Below are 27475 nucleotides of genomic sequence, written 5' to 3' on the forward strand. Positions count from 1 at the left end.
GCTGGAGGAACTTGCTCGGATCTCCAGCGCAGCTGCAGGGAGAACGGAGGCCAACACGCCGCGTTGCCCTTGAGGAAAAATGGGGCGAGGGAGGGCGAGCGGAGCAACTCAGGGAGGAGGGAGGGAGTTTTGTGGCCGCAGAGCTGGAGCACGCCCCGGGTCCGCTTCTCCCACAGGCTGGCCGCACCCCTCACACACGTGTCACAGCCCCACCGCCAGAGCAGCCGGACCCCGCGTCCGCCACCCGCCATAACCCGATCCCGCCCGCAGGCGCCAGAGCGGGGGGGGCGTGTGACGGCCCCGCGTGCCCGTAGCGCTGCGCGGGCTGCCCGCGGCGGCGGCGGCGGCGGCTCTGAGTCCGCGCGGACGGTTCTGGCACCTTCTCGCCGGGTCTCGGCGCCGGAAGAGGCCGGGCAGAGCGGGGCGGCGGCGGCGGCGGCGGGAGCCAGCCGGCAGCGCCATGGCCAAGTGGGGCCAGGGGGACCCGCGCTGGATCGTGGAGGAGCGAGCGGACGCCACCAACGTGAACAACTGGCACTGGTGAGCGGGCGGGGAAGGGGCGGCGCGGCCCGGCTCGGCCCCGCTGCGCGGCAGCTTCTCCCCCATCCCTGCCCCGGCTGGGGCTGTGCGGACACGAGGAGCGGCCGGGTCGGGCCGAGTCTGGCGCCGGGAACCGCGGGGTTTCCTGCGGCTGCCCGCGGGGGCGGGGGGGGGCCGCGGGGGCTCGCCCGGGTCCGGCTGCGGCCAGCGCCGGGCGCGGCCAACGCCGCCTCCCGGGCGGCTCGCGCGCGCCTCACCCTCCCCCTCCCCCTCTGCCGCAGGACGGAGCGGGACGCGACCGGCTGGTCAAAAAGCCGACTGCAGCAGCTGCTGGTGGGGATCGTGGTGGGCAGTGAGGCGGGCAGCTGCGAAATAAGCCACCTGAAGCAAATGGAAGGCGAAGCCTCCTGCAACAGCCGGAAAGGGAAACTGATTTTCTTCTACGAATGGAACATAAAACTTAGCTGGACAGGTAAATGCCTCCTCTTGCGTCTCGTGTCAAGAGAAACACGGCAGAAGGCGGAGCCTCATGTGCATCCCCTGGAGGCTGCAAACTCGTGTAGGCGGCAACAGCAGTGCATTGTGCAGTGCATTAGGCTAGTGGGTCTCAACCAGGGGTCCGGGACCCCCTGAGCAGGTTTCAGGGGGTCTGCCAAGCAGGGCTGGCATGAGACTTGCTGGGGCCAGCATTTCAAAGCACCCACTGCATGGGGCTGAAGCCCAGGGCCCTGAGCCCTGCCACCCAGGGCTGAAGCTGAAGCCTGAGCAACTTGGGTTCATAGGGCCTTGGGGCAGTTGTCCTGATTGCTTCCTCTTAACGCTCGTCCTGGCTCTTATATGCAGAAAAACAATAGTTGTGGGACAAGCAGGCCATAGAGTTTTTATAGCATGTGAGGGGCAGGGGGTGTGTAAAAGATTGAGAACCCCTGCATTAGGGCAATACTCTTAATTTTTGGGTGTATTTCTCACGTTCTTCTCAGCACTTGCTGTCAGTCTTGCTGATGCTAGCCCAGCTAAAGTGCTATCAGTTCTTACAGCTATGATTGAAGGATTATCATCATGATGTTCCTATTACGCCTCTGGCTTTTAGGACAGTGATGAAGCTCCTCCACTCCTGTCTGTTCCTGGCAAGTCTTTCAGTGATTCCCCAGCTGTGCCCCAGTTTTTTCAGCTCGGCTTCCACAGCTCTTCGCCATGTTGTTTTCGAGCAGCCTCGTTTTCGCTTGCCTTCAGGTATCCATCTTATTGCTACTCTGGTGATGAAATCAGTTTCTATCTGAAGCACATGACCGATCCAGCTCCAACGCGTCCTGGTAATAATGGTGCTCAGATCCCCTTGGCTGCACTGTCTCCATAGATCTTGGTTTGAGATTGTTCTGGGCCAAAAGATAGGATAATACTGGGTAGTTTCTTTCTCTTAGAAGATTCACTTTTTCTGCTCAAAACTTCATAATCATAGAAACGTTGGGCTGGAAGGGACCTTGCGATGCCATTTAGTACCCCTCCTGTGGGACCAAATATTTGTACATCATCCCTGAAGGTCTTTGTGTCACCTAATCTTAAAATAGTAATGAATTTCCATCCTTTGTGTCACTGGAAAAGTTGCTTCAGGTTTGTTTACCACATTTCCATATTAGCACTGAAAACCGTGGCTAATAAATACAGCATATCTGCACATTAAGACCCGAACGGGGCCCGTAGGCCAGGGGTGGGCAAAGCCCACGGGCCACATCTGGTCTGCCATCCATTTTAATCCGGTCCTTGAGCTCCCGCTGACGAGTGGGTTCTGGGGCTTGCACTGCTCCAGCACTCCAGCTGGGGAGCAGGGTTGGGGGTCACCCTGCATGGCTCCCGGAAGCAGTGCCATGTTCCCCCCCCCCCCCGGCTCCTATGCATAGAGGCAGCCAGGAGGCTCTGCTCTGCATGCTGCCCCCACCCCAACCGCTGCCCCGCAGCTGCCATTGTTTGGGAACCACAGCCAGTGGGAGCTGCAGGGGCGGCGCCTATGGATGGGGCAGGACGCAGCAGAGCCACCTTGCAGTGCCTCCATGTAGGAGCTGGAGCGGGGACATGCCGCTGCTTCCGGGAGCTGCTTGAGGTAAGCTCTGCCCAGAGCCTGCACCCCTGAGACATGCCCCTCATGCCCCTACCCCAGCCCTGATCCCCCTCCTGCTCTTTGAACCCGTTGGTCTCAGCCCAGAGCACCCTCCTGCACCCCAACCTCCTCACCCCCAGCTGGAGCGCTCAACTCCCCATGCCTCAACCCCCTGTCCCAGCCGTGATCCCCCTTCCATCCTCTGAACGCCTTGGTCTCAGCATGGAGACCCTCCTATACCCCAAATACCTCTTTCCATCCCCAGCCCCACCCCAGAGTGCACCCCCAGCCTGCACCCCCAGCCAGAGCCCGCACCCCTGCTTCCCCAGCCCGGAGCCTCTTCCTGCACCCTGAATGCCTCATTTCTGGCCCCACCCCAGAGCTCGCACCCCAAACCCAATTTTGTGAGCATTCATAGCCCGCCATACACTTTCTATACCTAGATGTGGCCCTCAGGCCAAAAAGTTTGCCCACCCCTGCTCTAGGCAGACTCCACACCTACATGGAGCCCCCCTGAAGTCAGTGATGTTCTGTGTGCGTGTATAGGTCTGGCCATACAAACCTGCTTGCAGGATCGGGGCCTTGTGTGGTGGTGTACACAAGTTTCCTGGAATGATTATTCTAGAAAGCAAACTCTTTGATAGGTTGGAGAAGCAGTAATATTTTCATAAAATGAATTGAAGTGGCAAAGGAAACAGAGAGGAACAAAATCAATGAGTCTTAGCTACTAAAATAGGTTATTTTGAAATAATCTTGAAACTCTGATCTCTTTTTTTCTTGAATTTTTTTCCATACTTTAATTTTATTTCTGCAAAACAGATACGTTCCCATTCATTATTTTTGAATAAATTAGGACATGACTTATTTTACTCTGCAAGAAGCAGGTACTTTCATTGTGACAATCCTGATCTGCTTTATTATGACTTGTTTGCATTGTTTAAAATTATCAAGCATACAGATTATAGGTATTCAATTAATGTGTTCATGGTAGCAGTGAGGAAACGAGGAACTGTTTCAGGAAAAGTGTAAAGAAAATATAAACATCTTTGTAATACAGTATGTAGAGAAAATTGCAAAAAGGAGTGTGAATAATTTCAAGACTTTTAAGTGAATTATGAGATACACTAGCCAGTGTGAATTAATAAATCTGCTTGATTGATCAAGTAATCAGTTCTCTTTATCAAATGATACCATTCTTTTCAATAAAAAGAAAAGGAGGACTTGTGGCACCTTAGAGACTAACACATTTATTTGAGCATAAGCTTTCGTGAGCTACAGCTCACTTCATCGGATCCGCACAGTCTCTACGTAAAAGAATGAATGGACACAAATCAAACGTCAAGAATTATAACATTCAAAAACCAGTTGGAGAACACTTCAATCTCTCTGGTCACTCGATCACAGACCTAAGAGTGGCTATCCTTCAACAAAAAAGCTTCAAAAACAGACTCCAACGAGAGACTGCTGAATTGGAATTAATTTGCAAACTGGATACAATTAACTTAGGCTTGAATAGAGACTGGGAATGGATGAGTCATTACACAAAGTAAAACTATTTCCCCATGGTATTTCTCCCCCCCACCCCACCCCCCACTGTTCCTCTGATATTCTTGTTAACTGCTGGAATTAGCCTACCTTGCTTGTCACCATGAAAGGTTTTCCTCCTTTTCCCCCCCCCCTGCTGCTGGTGATGGCTTATCTTAAGTGATCACTCTCCTTACAGTGTGTATGATAAACCCATTGTTTCATGTTCTCTGTGTGTGTGTATATATAAATCTCTCCTCTGTTTTTTCCACCAAATGCATCCGATGAAGTGAGCTGTAGCTCACGAAAGCTTATGCTCTAATAAATTTGTTAGTCTCGAAGGTGCCACAAGTACTCCTTTTCTTTTTGCGAATACAGACTAACACGGCTGCTACTGTGAAACCTTTCACGATAAAGAGATAGCACTACAGTACTTGTATGAGGTGAATTGAAAAATACCATTCCTTTTGTTTATCATTTTACAGTGCAAATATTTGTAATCAACAATAATATAAAGTGAGCACTGTACATCTTGTATTCTGTGTGTAATGTAGAAAAACATCCAAAATATTTAATACATTTCAGTTGGTATTCTATTGTTTAACAGTGTGATTAATCATAATTAATTTGAGTTACTTGCATGAATTAACTGTGATTAATCAACAGCCCTAATTAATACTAATCACAGTTCTGACACTGGAACCTTTTGGGTTTTGGACAAGCCATTTTATCCTTCTGTGTTTTAGTTGCCACATCTGTAAAATGGCAATAATAATATGTGCCTATCTCAAAGTGGTATTTACAATGCAAAGCATTACCTCCAGTGAGCAGTGTGGCTCTATCCAGTAAATATTTAGATTATAATTTGCTGACCAGCACAGGTATTTTCTGTCCAACTGACTGATATGTACAGCATTATTAGCAGTTTTTTTAAAATAAAAATTGAATGTTTAAAAAGCCTCTATTACTGTTAGTCATAAAGTAGACCTTCCAGTTAGTATTATTTGTATCTTTGTTGTTGTTGTTTTTTGAAACAATTACATGGTTTCCCAACACTTCCCTAAACTCTTATCCATTCAGCAAGCTTGGCTAGAAATGCCATCCTGCAGGTATGTGCCCCATTGTTCAAAAAAGAAGTCTAAACACACATTTTCTTTGGGCACGCTGATTGACTAAGAAGTAAAAAACCTCATTTGTCCTTCAGATATTAACAGAAACTGCACATAAACGTCTTCTTGCCTACTTTAGTGTGAGCTTCACCTGCAGCAAGTCAGGATATATTCATGCATGGACATTTCTTTCAATGGATAGTCTGGTGCTCGTTCAGGGCACAATCCTGTGCATAAAGTTGTTAAAGGAAGTTTTTCCATTGAGTTAAGTGGCAGTTGGATCAAGATATTTGGAAGATGCAACTTCTGAGTGACTTTGTGTCTTTAAGCTGATTCAGCCCTTTGCAGCAGTGCCTTTCCCTGCAGAGTGTTACTGCAAAAATGTAGTACGTGATATTGCAGGGTGTTTGTTAGAGGGTTTTGCTGTGAGCATTGATGAACATCTTTGCTGCTGGGCAGTTGCACATGTTAAAATAACATTTAATGGTATGACATAAGACACTGTAAGGGTAATTGGTGCTATGACAGAATGGAAATGCCACTGGTACAGTTTGAAGAGCATTTAAACCAGATCTGCTGGGTGAATAAATTTAATGAACGAGAAACTTTTTAAGAATAAGAGGAGGAATCTTTACTAAAGCAAAAACTGTTCACAGAACTGTAATAATTTAAAGCAGAACAGTGTGGACTCAGGGCCTGATCCTGCAACTTCTTGCACTCACGTGAACTGCTGTGCCTGTGTGGAGCCCCATTGCCTTCAGTGAGATTCTGTTCAAGTGCCATCAGTCTCTGTGTGTGCGCAAGTTCCAGGATCATGATCTAGGGCTTCATTTATGGTGGCATGTATAGTACAGGCACTGCACACATGCCTAGAACAGATAGAAATAGCAGTATAGATGATGAGACACTGCTTAGACAAGTAGAGTAAAGCCACACCTGGCATATCTCCTACATGGCTCTCTCTTCGCTCCACAGTGCCTCCCACTGCTATTTTTAGCAGTGTAATGTCCCACTGCCTCCCTGCTGCTGGAGCCTTTCCCTGCCATAGTGAAAGATTTTGACAATGGGGAAAGACTCTGGCAGGGGAGAGGCAGTGGAAAAGGCTTCAACAGCTCCCCATTGCTGGAGCTTTTCCTCATCACAGGGGGCTGCCGGAGCCCAACCCTATGGCAAGGAAAGGTTGTGGCTGGTGGGAGGCAGTGGGGAAAGGTTCTGATCTTTCCTCACTGCCTCCCCCTGCCAGAACCTTCCCCTGTTTTCCACTGTCGTGTGTAGCTACATATACGCTACACACTGCTGCAAGTATAGACAAGGCCTTACAAGCGTAGTGATTACTACCACGAGTTGCCCTATTGAGGTCAATGGCATTATTTGCGAAGCAGGTACTTCTCTCTGAAGTGTTTGCAGGATCAGGCCTTTTATTTTTAAACTTCAGTAGAGATGTATATAGCTCTGTGCATGTATACATATTATTGCTTATGTTAACTCCTATAATATGCTAGGCGATTTCCAGACATTCACAAAGGGATGATCCCTGCTCCAAGAAACTCTAAGGATAGACAGAGTGACATTAGCAGAAAGGGAACAACCAATAGGGTTGTTTTTTTTCCCCCCATACAGAATTCAGTTGGATTCACTAGCAGAAGTAAGCCTTTAAGAAGGACATAATGGTGATGGGAAAGGCCACAACATGCGTAGGGGTTATATGGAAGAAGGCACAAATGTGATTGTGCAAGAAGTTGACAAATGGACAGTTGAGGGTAAGAACATTGGCAGAATGGCAGCACAAAGCTTGATTAGGGAGGAGGTGTTTGTACTCTCATGCACCTACACAGAAATATCAGTAAAAAGAAAAGGAGTACTTGTGGCACCTTAGAGACTAACAAATTTATTAGAGCATAAGCTTTCGTGAGCTACAGCTCAATGCTCTAATAAATTTGTTCGTCTCTAAGGTGCCACAAGTACTCCTTTTCTTTTTGCGAATACAGACTAACACGGCTGTTACTCTGAAACCTAGAAATATCAGTGAATCACTGAGATGATATCCTAAGTTTAAAAGCAGCTTAATGAGTTTGTATTTTATTAATTTCATTTTAGTTCTTTCAGTTGGTTTAATTATTCTTCTTTGAGTGATGGTTCCTATGTATAGTGCACTTCAGGTTGCACATGTGCTCAGGATGGCTGTTTTTTCCTAGCAGTGTCTGTCTGGTCCACACATATGCATCCATTCTCCATCAGCTCCACACCAAGGGAATAAAGGGGGCTGTTGGATCACCACCATCTTAGTTCCTTCTTGCCACTTGTGGTCTATGATGGAGCTTCACTGTCCTTGCTGACTACTTCAGTTCTCTTTGTAAATAGTTTTAGAAGTTTAAAAAAATTTCTTAGGTAGGTTTTAGTATAGTTAGATAGTGTTAAGGGTTTGGTTTCCTATTTTTTGGTCTGTGTGAGGGGAACCACACACACAGAGTTTCAAAAACTGCATGAAGGGCCACAAACACTTCCTGATCACAGATTTCCCTGACACCTGTTTGTCATGGATGCCTGGGGGAAACACACATCCCATCCAAGTGCAGGATCTGTTTCTTTGGCACTAAAATCCTCTTCCATACTGAAGGATCTGGTGCCCTTTACTTCAACAACCTGAGCTGTGGAAATGACTCTTGACTCCAATGGCTGCAGCTTTTATCCCAGCTCCAGAAGACCTGTTGTCCCCTGAACCTTCTGTCTAAGGGTTGGAAAGACTTTGACCTACTGGAGCCCCATGAGACTGATGGGGGTGACCTCCGGTAAACTTTTACCGTGACTATAGAAACTTCTGTTTTTTTTTATACGGTTTTTTTTTCTGCTTTTGCCCTTAAGAATAAATGCGTTTGCTATGGGAAGGCTCCAGGCAAGTGCAATCTCACCTTGCTAATTATGATTCTCCAAAGGATCTTAGCCTCCCTTATTTGGTAGGAGGACAGAGCAAAAGTATGTGTGGGGATACTGTTCAACTCCCTGCTTTCAATAAAGACTATGATCACACGCACATCCTTCTTAGACTGGGGCGTTCACATGGAGGGACAGTCCAAGGGACATGGTCCCCTCAGGAGTCTATGTTTCAAATCGGAGTCTGATTAGCCTGTGAATGATTCCTCCCATGTATCTGTGGCCAGTCAATCCAGGTGGCCTATAACAAGCAGGGAGGAGTGGAGGCCATCACCCTTTGGAACTATGCAGTCCCATGCAAATTATTTTAACTGCTGTCCACCTGCCAGGGATCTACGAACACCCTAGATTATCTGAGTAAACAGCTCTCCTTAGAATGAGAGTTAGAGCTCCATGACCTGACTCTCCAGAAAGTGTTTTGGGCGTGGGGTCTCTCATCCATGGATTTTTTTCACATCCCTTGTGAACAACAAGTGCAAGAAGTTCTGCTCCACAGGGGGTTGTAGTCCAGGCTCTCTGGACAATGTGTTTCTCAGACAGTGATTGGGAGCCTTGCAATACCCCTTTATCCCAGATTCCCCTTTTACCTCAGACATTGAGGAAAATCAGACAACACAAAGCACAAGTCATCTACCAGGTTGGCCAACAGTTCTAGTACTCTACACTTCTGCAACTATCTGCCTGAGTTCTCCCTCTGCGTTCTCCTGATACCTTAACTATTAACCCAGGACAAAGGACAGACCCAGCCATGCTTCACCTGAAAACATGGTATTTGTATGGCTGTTGGGGTTGTTCAGCTGATGTCCAGGCTATTGTAAGCAGCAGTAGAAAGGACTCTACCAGGAAATGTTACAAAGCAAAGTGGAAATATTTTTGTTTTGGTGTAACTGACAGGGAATTCCCCCTTCACAGGCAAAGATTCTGAATGTATTTGACTCCTTTTGTCCTTAAATCTTCAGGGCTGTCTTTTAGCTCACTTAGAGTACACCTTCTGGTCATCAGTGCGTTTCATCTGCTAGTAGACACTTACTCTATATTTTCCCACTGTGTTACGGTCTGCTTCCTGGTGAGTATGATTTGAGTCTTCCCTCCAGTGGCAAAACCAGTACCAACCTGGGACTTGAACTTTGTGTTCTCATCCATTACTAAGTCACCATTTGAGCCCTTGGGATCATGCTCTTTACTAGATCTGTCTGTGAAGGGAACACTTTTAGTCACTCTCATGTCAGCCAGAAGACTTGGAGCTAGAAGTGCTCATGGCTGACCCTCCTATTTTGTACAGTTTTCCACAGGGGCAAGGCATCTGTGAGACTACATGCTAAGTTTGTCCCTGAGGTAGTGGTGCATCAACCAAAGTATCTATCAATCTGTGTTTTAGCCTAAACCTCTTTCTAGCTAGGAAGAGGTGGCATAGCACTCACTGGCAACATAGGGCTCTTGCCTTTTTCCTGCAAAGAACAAAGTCCTTTCAAAAGTCTCCTAGACTTTGTCACATTTGAAGAATGTCTGAAAGGAGAGGCCATCTCCTCTCACAGGCTGTCAAAGTAGATCTTGGGATGCATCCTACTCTGAGATGAACCATTTCTCCCTTGAGGATAGCATATGAACATACACAGCTTGAGTTTAGGCATCATTGGTAGCTTCACATAGCGATGTCCTTATTACTGACATCTGCAGAGTTCTCTGCACTATGCGCCGGTGCAAGCAGCTGCTTCTGATATTTCTCTAGGCAGGGCAATTCTGCAATCTGTTGTGCCATAGATTCCAGGCACCCACCTCCTTAAAGAGACAGTGCTTGTGAATCACCTGAAGTACACTACATATAGGGACAATCGGTTGAAGAAGGATGCATTAATCTTAATTTGAGTTCTTTGAGATAGGTTGTTCCCGTGTAGTGCATTACCCACCTTTCCTCCCCCCTGTTTAGTCAGTAGAGAGGGAACTATAATGGTAGTGGTTTATTCCCCTTTATTCCCTTGGTGTGGAGCATGAAGAGTGTGGGGGCAGATATGTAGAACAGATGGACACCGCTAGGAAAAAATCTCCATTTCTGGGCACATGGAGGGCATGCAAAACCTGAATGCACTATGTGTAGGAACAACACATTTCAAAAAACTTAAGTTACTACAAGGTAAGTAATCCATCCTTTTAAATAGTAGTTCTGCAGAAAGCATTTACAAGGGTAAAACTGGTACTATGGAAAATATATTTATTACATTTTAAGAATTCATTCTGTTAATACAGGTACAATGAAAGAATCTGGTGAGACACATGAGGGATTTGTTGAAATTCTTAACCTGTCAGAAGAAAATGAGGTGGATGATACAGAGGTAGGTAATAAATACTAACATAGCCGTATAGGGCAGGAATTTTTAAATAAAATTAATGACTTTGGCTGCCATTACATTTCCTGTTAACTGAATAATAGTTACCAAAGGGTGGTTTTTTTTTTTTTTTTTAAGCGTAATTAATGAATACCTGGGAGAACAACATGACTTAGCTAGGGCTCACTTCATTGAATGCATCCGATGAAGTGAGCTGTAGCTCACGAAAGCTTATGCTCAAATAAATTTGTTAGTCTCTAAGGTGCCACAAATACTCTTTTCTTTTTGTGGATACAGACTAACACGGCTGCTACTCTGAAACATGACTTAGCTAGTCTGTCTTTAGTAATCTAAAGATAAAAGATGTCAAGAACCAAAAACATTAATGGCTCATTTCTGTCCTCCGATACGTAAATACATATCTTCCAAAGTTAGCTACTACGCATGCACAATATCAGACTTTAAAAGATGCAGTTCATGGTAATACAGAGCAACCTGTTTGAGATAAGAATTGAGCCCTATGTTTGCTTCACTGTCTGTCATTTTTTAATCTTAAGGCCTCTACTTTGGTGCAAGCCTAATGATATAGTTGATATTGTGGTCTCTAAAGAACCCCTGCATAGGGGGAGAAACCTGTCTAAACTTCGGCTAGTTCTTGATTTATTATGGAGACAAAATTGCTTGTGTTTCCTTTAGAAAAAGAAAAAATATCCAGTTTTAGCTTAAAGGCATGATAAAGTGGGAAAGTTTGCACTTTAAATATCTATTCTGCATCTGTCCTCTGAATAAACCAACACTGTTGTTCCCCAAAAATCAAATTGTACAAAGCATCTCCTAGATTTGTATGTTTATTTGCAGATAAGTGTAAGCAAAAAGAAAGGAGATGGAGATGTGCTAAAGGATCTTATGAGAACAGAAGGAACTTCAAAAGTCAGGGAGGCTCTCAGAGATTATCTGAAAGTTCTTAAAACAGGTACATTAACATCATTTCTGTGACTATATGGGCCAATTATTTGCAATCTCCCTGCTTGAATAGATTGATCCATTTTCATCTCATTTGGTAGAAACTGTTTTCATATTACTTTTAAGAACAAAACAAAACCCCAATGCCTTCATTTTAATGCAGTATTATAATTAAGGTTTTAATTTCACCAAAGTCAGGATATTCAAAGTTGTTTATTTTGGAGTAAAGCCCTGGAGGCACTAATTAGGACCAGAACCGTATTGTCATAAGCGCTATACAAGCATATGTGGAGATACAATCCCTGCCTTAAAGATCTTACAAATTAATTGGCTGAGCAAAGCAAGGCCATACACTTAACTCGATGGCATTTCTCTGTATCTGTAATGTGGTAACTTATGAAAACAGTATCCAATCGGTTCCAAAATTTCAGGGAATGTTCTAGGCATAAGTGGACAGAACTCTATTAATTTTGGTGAAAAATCAAAAACTGAAAAAGCCTGAATTTAGTAGAAATCAGGCTATTCTCATTTTCAGATCTTTACCAAAATAAATATGGTTCTGAGCAGAGGGGGAAGGGCTTGGTTGTAGTGGGGGCGAGGGGTGTAGTTGGGTGTACAGGTTGGCCTCATGTGAGACAGTATTTTTTACTTCCTCTGTTTACAGAGTTTACTCTGGGAATGATCCTACCAACCAAAACTTCAGCTGGTCCGGAACTAGCAGTTAAAAAAAAATTGAGTGAGAATAATGTGCAGGTATGCTGGCTTTAGGAGTTACCATGTAAGTTTCACTGGGAAAGATGGATGCTATTGGCCCCAAACTCTGCCATCATAGGAGGAATAGAGAATTTAAGATTTATCCCGTGACTAACAGCAGATGTACATAATGCTATAATGTGGAGCATTCATCTGTAACAGTAAGTGTTTGGTGCACTTTTAAAATCACCTTTGGGATGGAGGCCAGTAAATTCACTAACATGAATGCTATGGCCAGTCTGTGTAGTGCTCAGGTAATGTGGAAATAGAATAATTGTTGGGCCACAGAATCTTCAGACAGTGAAAGGGAGTTCAAAGGTGCCCTGTTCTTCACTTCCAGTGTTCTGTCAATGACAGCTTCAAGAGGGAGAGGCTGAAATTTGTCTGCTTCCCTCATTTCCTCAGTCATTATTAATTCATTCCACATTCTGTTGCCTGTCACCAAAAGCATGTTAGGGTTGCAACAGATTTTTCTAGTGCCTGACTGTGGTGCTCACTTAATCTAATCCTAATATAGAATAGTATGTTATCATGTAATTAATGCATATGCACAAGGGAGGAGGCTTAATATTGCTTGGGCAGCCTTAAACCTGGCATTTCCTAACTTTTGAGTGGTTGACTTTGCAAACTTAATGATGATTTTCTAGTATAGAGTTTTGGCGTGGAATATATATGTATTTGATATTCATATACAATGCACTTTATCCTGAGTTTGCTTTACAGGATTCTGTTTTACCAGTTTCTTTGGATACAGTTGGTGTAAAAATTCCAACAGTAAAGATACTTCTGAAAGAGATGTTTGACTCTCCGGTAGAGGAGCTTTATAGCATCTTCATAACTAAGGAGGTAAGAAGCCTTTTTATAGCAAAGGACCACATGTTCTTAGTGATGTAACTGCAGGGATTGGTGTTCCAGAAAGGAAAAAGTTATTTTATTTGAAGAGTTTAATTATAATCAGTAATGAGAAATATTATATGTAGGGCCTTACCAAATTCACGGCCATGAAAAATGCATCATAGACGGTGAAATCTGGTCTCCTCCCATGAAATCTGGTCTTGTTTGCTTTTACCCTATACTGTACAAATTTCACAGGGGAGACCAGCGTTTCTCAAATTGAGGGTCCTGACCCAAAAGGGAGTTGCAGGGGGTGGTGGTATTGCCACCCTTACTTCTGCATTGCCTTCAGAGCTGGGCGCTGGGGAGCAGCAGCTGTTGGCCAGGTGCCCAGCTCTGAATGCAGCACCCCGCCAGCAGCAGCACAGAAGCAAGGTGGCAATACCATACCATGCCACCCTTACTTCTGTGCTGTTGCCTTCAGAACTGGGTGGCTGGAGAGTGGTGGCTGCTGATTGAGGTCTCAGCTCTGCAGGCAGCAGCTCTGCCTTCAAAGCTGGGATCCTGGCCAACAGCCTCCGCTCTCCAACTGCCCAGCTCTGAAGGCAGCACCACTGCCAGCAGAGCTGGGACCTCAATCAGCAGCCTCCACTCTCCAGCCACCCAGTTCTGAAGGCAACAGCACAGACGTAAGGGTGGCATGGTATGGTATTGCCACCTTGCTTCTTTGCTGCTGCTGGCGGGGTGCTGCATTCAGAGCTGGGCACCTGTAAGTGCAGAAGTAAGGGTAGCAGTATTGCAACCGCCCCCTCTCAAAATAATTTTGCAAAACACACCCTCCCCCCCCCCCCACACACACACACACTCTCTCTCTCTCCTTTTGGGGTCAGGACCCCTACAATTACAACACAGTGAAATTTCAGATTTAAATAGAAATCATGAAATTTATTATTTTTTAAATCCTGTTGACCGTAAAATTGACCAAAACGGACCTTGAACTTGGTAGGGCCTTAATTATATGTAACTTTCATAGTGCAACTAACACACTCCCACTTGTACAGCAAGAGTGGGAAATCTAGTCAAACAGGGACTGAAATATCATCAGCTACTTATTTCTAGGTTTCAGAGTAGCAGCCGTGTTAGTCTGTATTCGCAAAAAGAAAAGGAGTACTTGTGGCACCTTAGAGACTAACAAATTTATTAGAGCATAAGCTTTCGTGAGCTACAGCTCACTTCATCCGATGTCACGAAAGCTTATGCTCTAATAAATAAATAAATTAAATAAATAAAATTAAATGCTTTATAAATGTTAAGCATTCTTATCCCCATTTTACAGATAGATTAATTAGCTAGTATGTGTATGGATATGATTACATCTACCTCTCTTGCAAGGTTTACTGTGGAGAAGCACTAATATAGCAAGTTTTAGGATGCATTAGAGTCCTCCTAAGGAGCCCTAGAATATATCAGAAGATTTTAGACTGGAATGCTAATACTTCCAAAAATCGTAATTCTCAGGAGGATTAGGGATTAATGTCAGTCTTCTGATATGGGATAGAGAATATAACATCTCATGACTTTCCGACTAATCCTGCTCCATGTGTCCAGACTACTGCTTCCATCTCATCAGGGCAGAAGGAAGATCAGTCTGCCTGTTTCCTAATCCAAATATAGCTGCAGCCACTTCACTTCACTTGCTTTGAACTCTCTACCTCAGTTTTACCTAATGGTCCCTTCCACATACCCTCATTGATTGATTGCTCTTTTTACCTACCAAGCGTGTTTCTCAGCACTTGATAACGTGACAAAGTTCCTTCTCTGCCTTGGTGGGTCCTGCACTTATTGGCGATTTGCTCGCCGCAGTTTGGCCACTTTGGCTAGTGGCTCAAATCTGCTGTTCACTCGGCTAACCTCATCACTGGCCAGCATGGGGAAAAGGAAGGAGAACAATCCCCGCAGGAATAGCTCAGTGGTTTGAGTATTGGCCTGCTAAACTCAGGGTTGTGAGCTCAATCCTTGAGGGAGCCATTTAGGGATCTGGGGCAAAAATTGGGGAGTGGTCCTGCTTTGAGCAGGAGGTTGGACTAGATGACCTCCTGAGATCCCTTCCAACCCTGATATTCTATGATCCACCTGGTGGGTCGGGGGACAGTCCCCTCTGGTGGGACCCACAGTCCAGGTCAACTTCTCTTGTATCCAATGGGGGGAACCCAGGCCCGCCCTCTACTCTGGATTCCAGCCCAGGGCCCTGTGGATCACAGCTGTCTACAGTGTTTTGTGTGACAGCTACAACTCCCTGGGCTACTTCCCCATTGCCTCCTCACCACAGGACCTTTTTCCTGATGCCAGATACCATTTGTACTCCTCAGTCCTCCAGCAGTATGCCTCTCACTGACTGAAGTGAGGTCCTTTTTAAACCAGGTGCCCTGATTTTAGCCTGCCTGACTTAATTGGTTCCAGCGAGTTCCTGATTGTTCTGGAACTACCCATTACCTTACCCAGGAAAAAGGGATCTGCTTAATCTGGGGCTAATATATCTGCCTTCTGTCACTCTCCTGTAGCCATCTGGTCTGACCCTGTCACAGTAACTTAATCATATTATGATTTTTCCTAGTGAAATCACTGATGCATTGATTTGACTGGAGCACTTTTTAAAGTTCAAACACATAAAATTGCTTTTAGAGAGCCATGCATTAATCACAGAACCATTGGCATTAGGAGTCTCCAGTAGCCCTTTTAGTTCATCCCAGTATCCTGGAAGAATGCATTATATATCACTAAGCTATCCAGAAATCGTAGAAGTTATGTGTTATTGAATAGCTGATTAAATTCTTACACTATGCATGTTTGCTTTTTGTTTTCCTAGTTGGTGCAGAAATTTTCTAAAAGTTGTGCTGTGATCCAAGCCAAAAGAGGAGGGAAACTTCAAATGTTTGATGGTTGTATTACTGGTGAATATATAGAATTGGTATGTTGAAATCTTGCAGTTTAAAATCAGATGCCATGTTCTGCCCTTTTGGAGTCTCACACTGGTGATGTTTGGGTCCAGAAGGTTCTTAATTTGCTACTCCACAGGGGAGAATACACTGTAAAATGTAACCTTGCTTTAGTTTCTCTAATGCAGACTTAGTTCATAAAAAACAAAATATGACCATGCAGAAGATTCCTGACTTTCTCCTTTTCTGGCCCAGATTATCTATCATGTAGGAAAACCCTCACCTGGAACCATGGGAAGAGGAAAACTGTGTATTATTGTCTTACAGAGTTTTTCTACCACTATCTCTTTTTTAATAGAAGAGTTTTGGGATTGAGTTTACAGATTAGAGGTAGTACCACTTACCAAACATGTGGATCTCTGGAGAAGCAGATCCCATTCTGTTCAGAGCTAGAAGCTATACTGTCCCTGGCTACGCTCCCCTAGAGCTACATAGGGGCAGCTGAGGAAGATAATCTAGTGTAGACATGTATTAACTCCCCCTGGATTTCCACACAAAACTAAGCAAAGAGTAGTGCCATGGAGAGCTCTGTTTTGATTAGGGAGCACGTCCCAGTTACACTTCTTCTCTTGTCAGAGATCAGTGGTATCACCACTCTGAATGTCAAAAGTTGTTTCTTAAATGAAAAAATGACCTAGGGAAAATGCTCTGTCCTGAAGCCCTTTAACTTACCATTCAGCTGTGTGTCAATTCTAGCTTCAAATCCATTAATAACTTAAATCAAATCCTGAGTAGTTTAAGCTAGTAAACATTTTTTTGGAATTAAAATTACTGCAGATTCTAAAGATTTAGTTCTAGGTATTTCATCTTTTAGGCATGCCTCAGATTTCCTAAAGCTTGAGATCCCCTTTCCCCCAAATGGACTGAGAGTGCAGTGGCTCCAGTTATAATAAAGATGTTGAAACTTGGGAACACACTGATGAAATAATTCATTTGATAGTGCCAGCGACTGGCTATAAAAAGACACTCCACGCATTTACAGCTGTAACAATTAAAGAAACTCTTTAGGCAACATCCCTGGTCAACAATCAAACAACTGGCAAGTTCCACATCATAGAGTAATAGTTACAGTGATTATGTTAAGCACAAATGGAACTGAAACTACTTGGATTCTAGGGGAAGTTGTGAATAAAAAAATACCCCTATTTGTAAACCTCCTTGAAGGATGAGCAAAGTCCCTGAATAGGAGAATGCACCACTACTCTAAACCAACTGCTGTCACATCTGTCTTCTGGATTGAGCCTCTGCCAGTTTGCTTTCGGTTCCCTATTTCAGCCAGTTGCTGAGAATGCTGAGACTCCACACAGTCTAGAACTGATGGAAAGGAGCTCTAGAGCTGTGTGTCATCTTACACATAGTACCACAGCTCAAACCATCTATCTCTTCCGGTGGCCTCAAATGTACATTGAGCAAGATGGGTGATCAGTTACCCTCCACTTTTTTTCTGTGATTTCTCAGAGGAAAATACAGAACCACTGCAGTAATCCCAGTCACCCATGCTAAGGTCCATATTATCAATGGCTGCTGCTTATAGCTATAAGCATGAACAACTGACCTTTGTCCATTGCTAGGAGAAAGTAGGAAATTGTGTTCCCAGTTATGAGTGTCACAATTAGAGCTGGATAAAAGCTGGGATTTTCAAGTAAAGTGTGTTCCCTCACATTTACTGTTTGTCCAACTTTTGCCAGGTGGAAAAGTCAGAAATTGAAGGAAGAAAGCCACAAAATTTTGTTTCAGAATTTTGGAAAACAAACTTATCAAACCAGCTTTTTCAAAGAAAAAAATTAAGTTGATAAAACCCTGTTTTATGATGGAAAAAGCTTTCTCATTGGAAAATTCTTGGCCAGTGCCAGCTAGGATCCTCTTGGAATGAGACGTGGCAGGCCCTCAGATGAAATTCTTGAAAAAAGGTGGGGGGGGGGACTATTAGTTTTGTCATGATTTTTGTACATCTGCATCTGTCTTACAGTTACCCAGCCAAAGGATTGTCATGAAATGGAGATGCAGGAACTGGCCTCATGGTATGTCTTTTCTCTAACCCCATAGTATTTATGGATTGGATTTTCTTAGGGACCTAATCCCAGTTTAAATTGTGGCTAGAGTTTGAGAAAGCACAATATAATGCCTGCTGTTAGTCCCACTGAAGTAAGGAGTTTGTTCCCTCTTTGTTCTTGTAAATACATTTATGTACATAATACTACAGCTGAGTTCATGAAAGATTGAATTTTATTTAGTAGTATAGTAAAGCAAACTTTTATTAATCAGGTGTTAAAACAAAGGTTATTAATAAACATATTACTGAATATTGTACTGTCTCTTCTTCCAGCACATTATGCAACGGTTGCTTTGAATTTCAAGGATCAGGCAACTCAAACTGAGTTACATGTAGAGTGCAAAGGAGTCCCTGTCTGTAATGAAGACAGTACAAGACAGTGTTGGCAGAAGCAGCATTTTGAAGAAATACATGTTTTACTGCAACAGACCAAAGTAAATGCTGAGTGACGAGAGCACTGTTGTTAGTTTTATTAGTGCATTACTTTTATTTAATTTATTTATTTATATATATATATAATACATATATAATATATAAAAAGTTTGTCTCCCTTTTTTGCCCCCCCCCCCCTTTTTTTTAAGAAAATTAATTTATTTACAGGGGATGAATAAAGATCCACATCTGTGATACTGTATATAATTTAGTGCTATTTATGGATCTTCAGTGAATGAAATGGCCTCTTCCATAAGTGAGATTATGTATTTAGACACCTTCAGTTTGAGACGTGATCACTGTTTTATTATCTATAACTTAAATTTGGAAAATATGAGTGTGACTCAGATGCTATAGACTTCATGGTATTACATCATACTGGCAAGCCCATTTAGTGGAGACTAACTTGGACCTGGACTAGGCCTACTTAGTAGCTAGAGCAAAAAAGTGACAGATGCATTCTTGGTGGGTAGAATGTCTGTGTTTAAATGCATTCCTGATTAAAAGGTGAATTGGAAAGTCTTTTAAAAAAAAAAAAATACCCCAGACGTAGTTTGAGCCTGTAAGATCAAATGATGAGGTAATTATACAGCCACTTAAAGTAAAGCATTTAATCTCAAACCATAACAAAACAAGCTGCAGGCTTCTTATCTTTTCAAACAGCACAGCTACACATTTGAAAGACTCAGTCACCTAAGTCTTTTCTGTAGGTCCTGAGGGTTAACAAAATTAGAACAACCCTTGTTGACTGTGGGAGATGCTATTATTTTGGTCTGTTTTTCTAAACTCCATCTTTTCTCTGTCAGTGGTACCTGTGATAGGAGTTGATGCTCTTGTAGAGATGCCAGGAAGGCTGTAAGGGAAGTAACTTAATTTTGTATTTCAACAATTTCCATATTTATTTAAAGAGCTATTCTGACTTGGACTGTTTTCTTCTCTTGGAATTCTGAAAATATGTTTTTAGCTTAGACCCTTTCAGTTCACCTTAATGAACCATTCCACCTATGGGAATGTAATGAAAGCAAAGCAAATAAAACCCCAACCGTTTGACACAAATGCACCATAAGAGTTAACCATGATCGGTTAATAGTGAAGATATAACCATTTAGCAAGAATGGGGCAGAATTCTTAAATGCATTGAGTAATTTTGTAAATTGGAATAAAAAAGGCAAAATTGTGACAGACTGCATTTTAATCAAATGCACAAATAGCAATCAGTCATGTTAATAAAGAAAATTGTACAGTGAGTGCTTTGTTTCCTCTAATGTATGCTGTTCAATAAACCACCACATGCATATGACCAATTCCTTCCTCCCCCCCCGCTTAAAGGCTTCTTTAGCAAATCAAGTTTCCTGGCATACAGTTTTATTGTGATAAGACTAAGACCACGCAAACTACAAACTTGCCCAGAACACCATATGACATTTACATTGCGTGTAAGTTTAAATGACATACAGGACAAGGAAGTCTTTTCTCCCTGACAGCCAAAAGTAGAGCAGGGGAGGAGGACAGGGAAAGACAGCAGCATTGTGATGAGAGGGGAAAATAGAGAATTCCATGTTTATAGTACACTGTGGTTTAGTTTGGGGTTACATTTTCATCCTGAAATGGGATGGTGTGTATTAAAAAAAAAAAATTGAGTCATACCCCCAAAATGCAATTGATTAAAATATTTAAATCACTCTTTTTAAGGTATTGGCATGATTTTTAGGAAAGCAGGCTTGAGATATCATGACTCTCTTAACCAGTGGTTAACTGTACATTTGTTTAGCAGTTTTATAAAATAGAATCAAGGCTGAATTTAGTTGTTCAGAGTGTTCATTGAGAGCAACAAAGCAAGCACTTAAAGTGCTTGGGCAATGCAAACCAGAAACTTTTACAAAGACAGTGCAAACTAAATTTAAATTAAACCCTTGTATTTGTGTAATAAGTGAATCTCATTTCCCCATAAGAATTAATGTAAATGGGGGGGTTAGTTTCCAGGGAAATTTTTTTTGCCTGTCAAAAGACATATACACATACAGTATAAGTTTTAAACAATTTAATACTGTACTCACCGCTGATGATTGTGAAGCTTGGTTGAGGCAGGATCAAGGCATGGGGGCTTGCCCCGCTCTGCCCACTGTTCAGCCAGGGAGCGGGGTCGGGGTGTGGGGGCTTGCCCTGTTCGGCACTCCTGTCGGGGACTGGGGTCAGGGGTTTGCCCACTACCTGGGTGAAATGCCGGGTGAGTGGGGTAAGGCCCCACACCCTGGCCCTACTCCCCAGCTTAAACACAGGGCAGGAAGAAAGGGGCAACCCCCATGTCCCGACCCTGCTCCCCAACAGGAGCACCAGGCAGGTGGAATGGAGCAAGCCCCCCGCTCCCCAGCAGGAGTGCTGTGTGGGTGGAGTGGGGCAAGCCAAAAAAACCTTATAATAGAACATTGTGTGACTTTAAACGAGCATGTTCTCTAGTAGATCAGCAATTTAATAAAAGTGGTAACCGGGACGACTTTAAGTGAGGAGTTACTGTAGCAGAATACCTGCTTGTACCACTTTTGTGGTACATTTCCAGCCTCTTCTTTACTAAGCCACTCTCCTTTCTGCTGGTTAAGCCCTGGTGGCGAATAGAAATTGCTATTCTGAATCAGAATGAAGTGTTGAATTTCAAAATTTGTCTTGAAACAAAATAATCACATTTTGAGACAACCAAAATCATTGTGTTTTGATTTTTAAAAATTATTCTTGGAATATAGTTAAAATTTTAAAAAAACAAAATCTAAACATTCTGTTTCAATAAGGGAAAAGGTAATTTTTAAAAATATTGACACATTCCCTATGGAACATTACGACTTTGCTTTTTTCTGGAGAAAAGTTTCCCATCAACTTTTTTTGACCAGCTCTGTCTACAGTCCTTGTTTACGCTCTTGGATGAAATCCTGGTTCAAGTGCAAAGAGAAAGGACAGGGAGCACTTATTTTTAGGAACAAATGGATACCAGCAGGAGGGAGCTCTGTTCCCCTTTGTCTGACATGAAGTTGTTCTCTAACAGGTTGAGATTTCCCTTTGACATTATCCCCTCCAATCTTCTGGCTTCTTTTGCTCCCTCTGTAGTCCTCACTCTCTTATTTGGATTTTTCCCTGCCACCCCCTTTCTTCTTTTGCACCCACTAACCATCTCCCATTCCCAAAGCTCTTTCTGTGCCTCTTGTCTCTCTTCTGGATCCCCCGTGCTTCACTCTTAACAGGAGTCCTCTAAGGTAATTAATGTTCTGCTTCTGACTGGGTCCATGGGCTTTACAGCCATCTTCCTCAGTGTGCTACAGCCTCAGGCTCCATGGATTACTTGATTCTGTCTTCTCTTATGGTTCTCTGGTCAATTAGTTCTCTCCTTACCTCTCTGAACACTCCTTCAAATAGGTCCCTTCCTTCCCTCTGTCGTTGGGCTCATCCTTTAGACCCCATCCCTCGATATCTTCATCTGTTCTTTCAACTGCCATCATTATGCTGTGATTATTTTTTGTCAAGGTATAGTGAAGGTGCAGACTCCAGAGAATCATGATTCACATTGCAAATGTCCCTCCCCGATTGCCTGCCACCTCCCTACCTGCCCCGCCTGGAAAGTAAGGTGACTATATCTCCCTACATTGAAAATGGGACATGGGGGACTGGCCCAAGCCACCTGGCATTGCTGCTTGCTCCCCTAAACATTCCTCCATGCCTCCAGGCATGTCAGGTAGCAGGGGGAGGAGGAATGAGTATGGGCTGGGATCTGGGCAGCAAAGCAAGGTGTGTGTGAGAATACTTTTGAGCTCAGAGGTGAAGTATTGGACTATGATCCAGCTCGTGGGATGATTTGGGGGCTGGGATAGCTGAGTGGCAGGAAGGAGGCTTCGGGTAGCGGGAGGGACCAAGGAGCCTCCAGGTAGCAGCTCTGGGGAGGGCGGAGGCCAGTATGTGGCAAAGGCAGGCAACCGGAGGAGGGAAAGTGGCAGGTTGGAGTTGGGGGCAGGAGACAGGCCCCAAAGGACGAGGCATGGGGAGGACACAAGGCGTGGGTGGGGGCTCTAGGGACCATTGGGGGGTGCACAAGAGTGGGATGGGGGGGCTCAGGAGCCTATGGAATGCTTAGGGGCAGGGAGCATGAGGCCGGGGGAGGGATTTTGGGGGTGGGGAGCACAAGGGGGGGAGGGCTACAGAAAGGGGGGGCCCCTGCACAAGAGGATGGTACAGGACCTGTCAGGCACTTACCAGCGAGGTTGCCCAGTAGGGCCCAGGAGTCTCAGCTCCTTGACCCAGCCACCCATGCGGTCTCAACAGCAAGCAGAAAAGGATTTTTATTAGGGCCCCTAGAGTGCTCTGATTGAGCTGCAGAGTGAGCATATGACACCCTATCACTCCCTGATTGGAAGGGCAGGGCATCATGGAGACACATTAGGCTCCCCGCTGGGGGTGTGTGTGTGTGGGGGGGGGGGGAATGCCCCCCCCCCCAATCCCTGTGCTGCTGCCAGTGGGGCTGAGTCTGCAGAAGTAGCTGCCTGGAGACATGACTCCGCCCTGCAGCCCAGTCCAGCCGGCTCTCCGTGCTGGGGAGCGGGCACAGCTCCAGCTCAGCTTTGACCCACGCATTCCATGGAAAAGCATCTGGCTGTCTAGACTGGGCCCATGGTCTGCCTATTGACTACCCGTCTCCACCTCTGACCTCCCTCACACCTGAAACTGTTACATCTCCTCCTATATGTCCAGCCACAAACTCAGATTACACATGGCAAACTGAACTTCTTAGCTTGCCCCAAACTCTCCATTCTATCATGGCTGGAAATGTCACCATTTTCAGTCAATCACGCTTACAGCTTGTATGTCAGTTGTCTTCTCTCATCCAATTTTTCTTTCCTCCTAACTGAGCTGCTGGAAAATCATGCCAATTCTTCCTCTAGCTCTTCAAAAATCCCTCATTTCATCACTGTATCCACTGCCAGATATTCTCCAGTTATTTATCATTTTGACTACTGCAACCTCATCGCTGGACTGCCCACTTCTCACAGCATCTTTTAAGTAGATCCAATTTTTCTTGGTAAAAATATTCTTTCCCCTCCCCATCACATCACATCCTTCCAATGGCTCCTACTCTCCTTTAAATTGCAGTTTCTCTACCACCTGCCTACCACGTTGCCTATCAATGGCACTGACGAGTAATAACAAACATTTTATACCAGTGCTGGTATCAAAGCACTGGGAACTTTTTTGACTGTTGGCTCTCAAACCCAGTGATAAACTGAGGGATGTACGGCATGCCATCACAAGATATATCGACTAACCTACATCTTTCTTTTACATAAACTATGAAGTCCCCCTGGTTAAGTCACTGATACCATTTCTAGTATTTATTAATTCAATTTAGAGACCAACCTTTCAATGGTGTGACTATCTAAGGCCCAAAGTAAAAGGGAATAATTTACTCTTTTTGGATCAATTTCAGTGGGATCAGGAGCAGGTACTAATAAAACTTTCCATGTGGTGTGTATATAAAAGGTGTTTTGCAAATCAGAGGGAACCCAGGCCTTCTCTAACATGCTCTAAAGCATTATTTGAGTAATTATTGCATGGTTTATGAATGCTCCAAAAGCCATTGAAATCAGTGGGAGATAGGCACCTAAATACCTTTGAGAATCTGGGTTGTCATAACTAAGGCTGCAAGTTTGTCATGGAGGTCACAGAAGTCGTGGATTCTGTGACTTTCTGTGACCTCAGTGACTTCTGCAGTATCTGGTGCCTGGCTCAGGGACAGCTCAGACAGCCCCTGGGCCAGGCGCACCGGCTGCTGCTGGGGCAGTCTCGGGCCCCCAAGCCCTCCCCCCAGCAACAGGGTTTGGGTGTGGGAGGGGGCAGGGGGTTGGGGCATGGGACAGGGTGAGGCGGGCTCTGGGCTGTGCTTACCTGGGGGGCTCCCTGGAAGCGGTGATATCCCTTCGCTCAGCTGCTAGGTGGAGGCATAGCCAGGCAGCTCTGCGTGCTGCCTCAGTCCAGATTGCTGGCTTCACAGCTCCCATTGGCCGAGAATTGAACTGGGTCTCCCAGGTGAGTGTTCTAACCACTGGGCTGAAAGTTATAAGGTGGGAACCCCACCTCCTCCTGGTTTGTGTGGCGTGAGGCCAGCACCGAACTCATTCTCACAACACCACCACCGCTACCTCCTCCTGGTTTGTGTGGACAGAGGGAGACACATAGTCCAGTCTCACAAGAAATGATTTAGGCACCTAAGCTGCTTGATTCCAGGATAGAGGTTGCTATTTGTGGATCACTAGTAGAGATAGGCATCTCCCTGCAGCCCTGATTTAGGCACCTAACTCTGTGAGGTAAGGAGGGGGGCAATAAAGACACAACCCTCTTCTCAGCGTCTCCCGTCAACTCATTGAGGCAGCTCTCTGCCTAGCATGTTGGCTTTTGTGGATCCCATCCTAAGACCCCTAAGATCCCATCCCATGCATCGCCTGAAGAGTGTAGGCACCTAATTCAGGCTTTGGATCACAATGTTGTTCTTGTGAGTTTTCTAGGGGTCTAAACGTTAGGCGTTGCAATGCTGAGTGTCTCAAAGTCCCTAAGTCCCTTTGGGATAGAATGGGGGAGGGGAGTGAGTGATGATGGAGGACAGTAACTTGCAGTCAGAAAGAGGGAATTCAGAGGTAGGTGGATCAGAAAGACAACAGTGTTTGCAGAAGACCCAAGCCAGGAAAGTGAATGAGATGATGAGTAGGGGAGTCAGTCCAAAAATGGAGACTGAACAGGCCAGTTAAAGGAGGGGACCAAGAATCAAGTGGGTCAATGTGGAAACTGAAATCTCCCAGGATGAGGATAAGGCAGTGCAATGCGAAAGAGAGAGAGAGAGTTCATATCAGGTTAAAGGAGGATGAGTTGCAAGGAGAATGAGGTAGTAGAGAGAGATGGGAATGGACCTCAAAGAAGGCACAGATGGAAGAATGGAAAATTTCTTACCTGATAATTTCCTTTCTGCTAGCATCGTCTCCCATAATTCTGAGACATATGGGTTATTCCCTGCCTGTCTCCAGTTTCTGGAGCAGGTTCAAAGCTGCAGCACAGCCTGTGCTAGTTATACCCCTTTCTCCTGTTAGCTGCCAGATGATTCATTCCAAAACTGTAAAAACTCTTAGACAATGATTAGTAACAATAACTTCAGTGCCAACTAATTAACTATATTCAGTAGACCACTACCTGTGGAGCAACTATCCAAATAAATTGCTGATCCAGGCTGTGAAGCTACCCATGTTGGGAAGAATTGTGGGAGATGCTGCTAGCAGAAAGGAAATTATCAGGTAAGAACTTTTCCATTCTGCAGCCTAGGGTCTCCCACAATTCTGATACATATGGGAAGTAGTGAGCAGTAAACTGGAGCAAAGAGGGATAGAAAAGTGAACATAAACAGGAAAGATCTCCCTTTTTGAATCGCTCAAATGGCACGTACTTGTGGCACCTTAGAGACTAACAAATTTATTTGAGCATAAATTTTCATGAGCTACAGCCAATAAAGTGAGCGGTAGCTCACGAAAGCTTATGTTCAAATAAATTTGTTAGTCTCGAAGGTGCCACAAGACTCCTTTTCTTTTTGCAGTTACAGACTAACGTGGCTGCTACTCTGAAACCTGTCAAATGGCAAGATTTTTCTGAACCATTACCATCTGCAGCATCTTCCTGCTAAACAAGACGTCTGTTAAATCAGCAAGTCCACCTTATAGCATCCAATAGAGATGTAAGCCGGTGAGTATGTGGCTGCTTTGCAGATGTCTGTGGTGGAAGCGCATGCTCTTTCAGCTCACGAGGGTTGCTGTGGATCTTGAAGAATGCAACTTGATTCCTTATTTAATTTCAGAAAGGGGGACTACACTATAATGAGGAAGTTAGTTAAACAGAAATTAAAAGATACAGTGCCAAAAGTGAAATCCCTGCAAACTGCAAGGAAACTTTTTCAAGACACCATAATAGAGGCTCAACTTAAATGTATACCCCAAAAAAGTGTCACTGTGGCTAAACAACAAAGTAGAAGCAGTGAGAGACAAAAAGGCATCTTTTAAAACAGGGTTGGGCAAACTATAGCCTAGGGGCCACATCCGGCCCTTCAGACATTTTAATCTGGCCCTTGAGCTCCCGCCAGGGAGCAGGGTCGGGGGCTTTCCCCTCTCCACATGAACTATGGCTCCGCACAGCTCCTGGAAGCAGTGGCATGTCCTTCCTTCGGCTCCTACACGTAGGGGAAGCCAAGGAGCTACACACACTGCCCCCGCCCCAAGCAACACTCCCGCAGCTCCCATTGGCCAGGAACCATGGCCAATGGGAACTGCAGGGGCAGCGCCTGCAGACGGGGCAGCATGCAGAGTTGCCTGGCTGTGTCTCTGCGTAGGAGCCAGAGGTGGGGGACATGCCACTGCCTCTGGGAGCTGCTTGAGGTAAGTGCTACCTGGCACCTGCACCTGAACTCCTCCCACACCCCAACCCCCTGCCACAGCCCTGATCCCCCTCCTGCCCTCTGAACCCCTTGGTCCCAGACGGGAGCATCCTCCTGCACCACAAAGCCTTATCCTCAGCCCCACCCGAGCCTGCACCACCAGTCGGAGCCCTCACCCCCTACCCCAGCCCGGAGCCCCTTCCTGCACACTGAACTCCTTATTTCTGGACCCACCACAGAGCCCGGAGCCCTCACCCCCATCCCCAATTTTGTGAGCATTCATGGCCATACAATTTCCATACCCAGATGTGGCCCTTGGGCCAAAAAGTTTGCCCACCTGCTTTAAAAAGTGGAATTTAAATCCTAGTGAGGAAAATAGAAAGGAGCCTAAACTCTGGCAAAGGAAATGTAAAAATATAAGTAGGAAGGCCAAAAAAAAAAAAAAATTTGAAGAACAACTAGCTAAAGACTCTAAAGGAAA

At 44.8% G+C, this 27475-nt stretch overlaps 1 protein-coding gene across 5 annotated transcripts in view; it reads left to right on the forward strand.

The window, feature by feature from the left end:
• The first annotated feature begins 372 nt into the window (after positions 1–372).
• The window catches only part of LOC119854081 (activator of 90 kDa heat shock protein ATPase homolog 2-like), a 35100-nt gene continuing 7997 nt past the window's right edge, over positions 373–27475 (forward strand). The window contains exons 1-10 of one of the 5 annotated variants that reach the window (XR_006280332.1): positions 373–540; positions 822–1012; positions 10444–10529; positions 11382–11496; positions 12151–12239; positions 12963–13085; positions 15940–16041; positions 18039–18090; positions 18396–18556; positions 26170–26318. Coding sequence is in view for 1 of the 5 variants with exons in the window: in XM_043511975.1 (XP_043367910.1) it covers positions 461–540; positions 822–1012; positions 10444–10529; positions 11382–11496; positions 12151–12239; positions 12963–13085; positions 15940–16041; positions 18039–18090; positions 18396–18571 (1014 nt within the window). In the remaining 4 variants the exon portion in view is untranslated. Of the gene's footprint in view, positions 541–821; positions 1013–1488; positions 1854–6888; positions 7029–10443; positions 10530–11381; positions 11497–12150; positions 12240–12962; positions 13086–15939; positions 16042–18038; positions 18091–18395; positions 18615–18649; positions 20177–26169; positions 26319–27475 lie in introns of those variants that run through there. The other 4 variants (XR_006280333.1, XM_043511975.1, XR_006280334.1 and 1 more) reach the window with 4 other exon arrangements.

The sequence above is a fragment of the Dermochelys coriacea genome, chromosome 3 (genome assembly GCF_009764565.3).
Source record: "Dermochelys coriacea isolate rDerCor1 chromosome 3, rDerCor1.pri.v4, whole genome shotgun sequence".
NCBI lineage: Eukaryota > Metazoa > Chordata > Testudines > Dermochelyidae > Dermochelys > Dermochelys coriacea.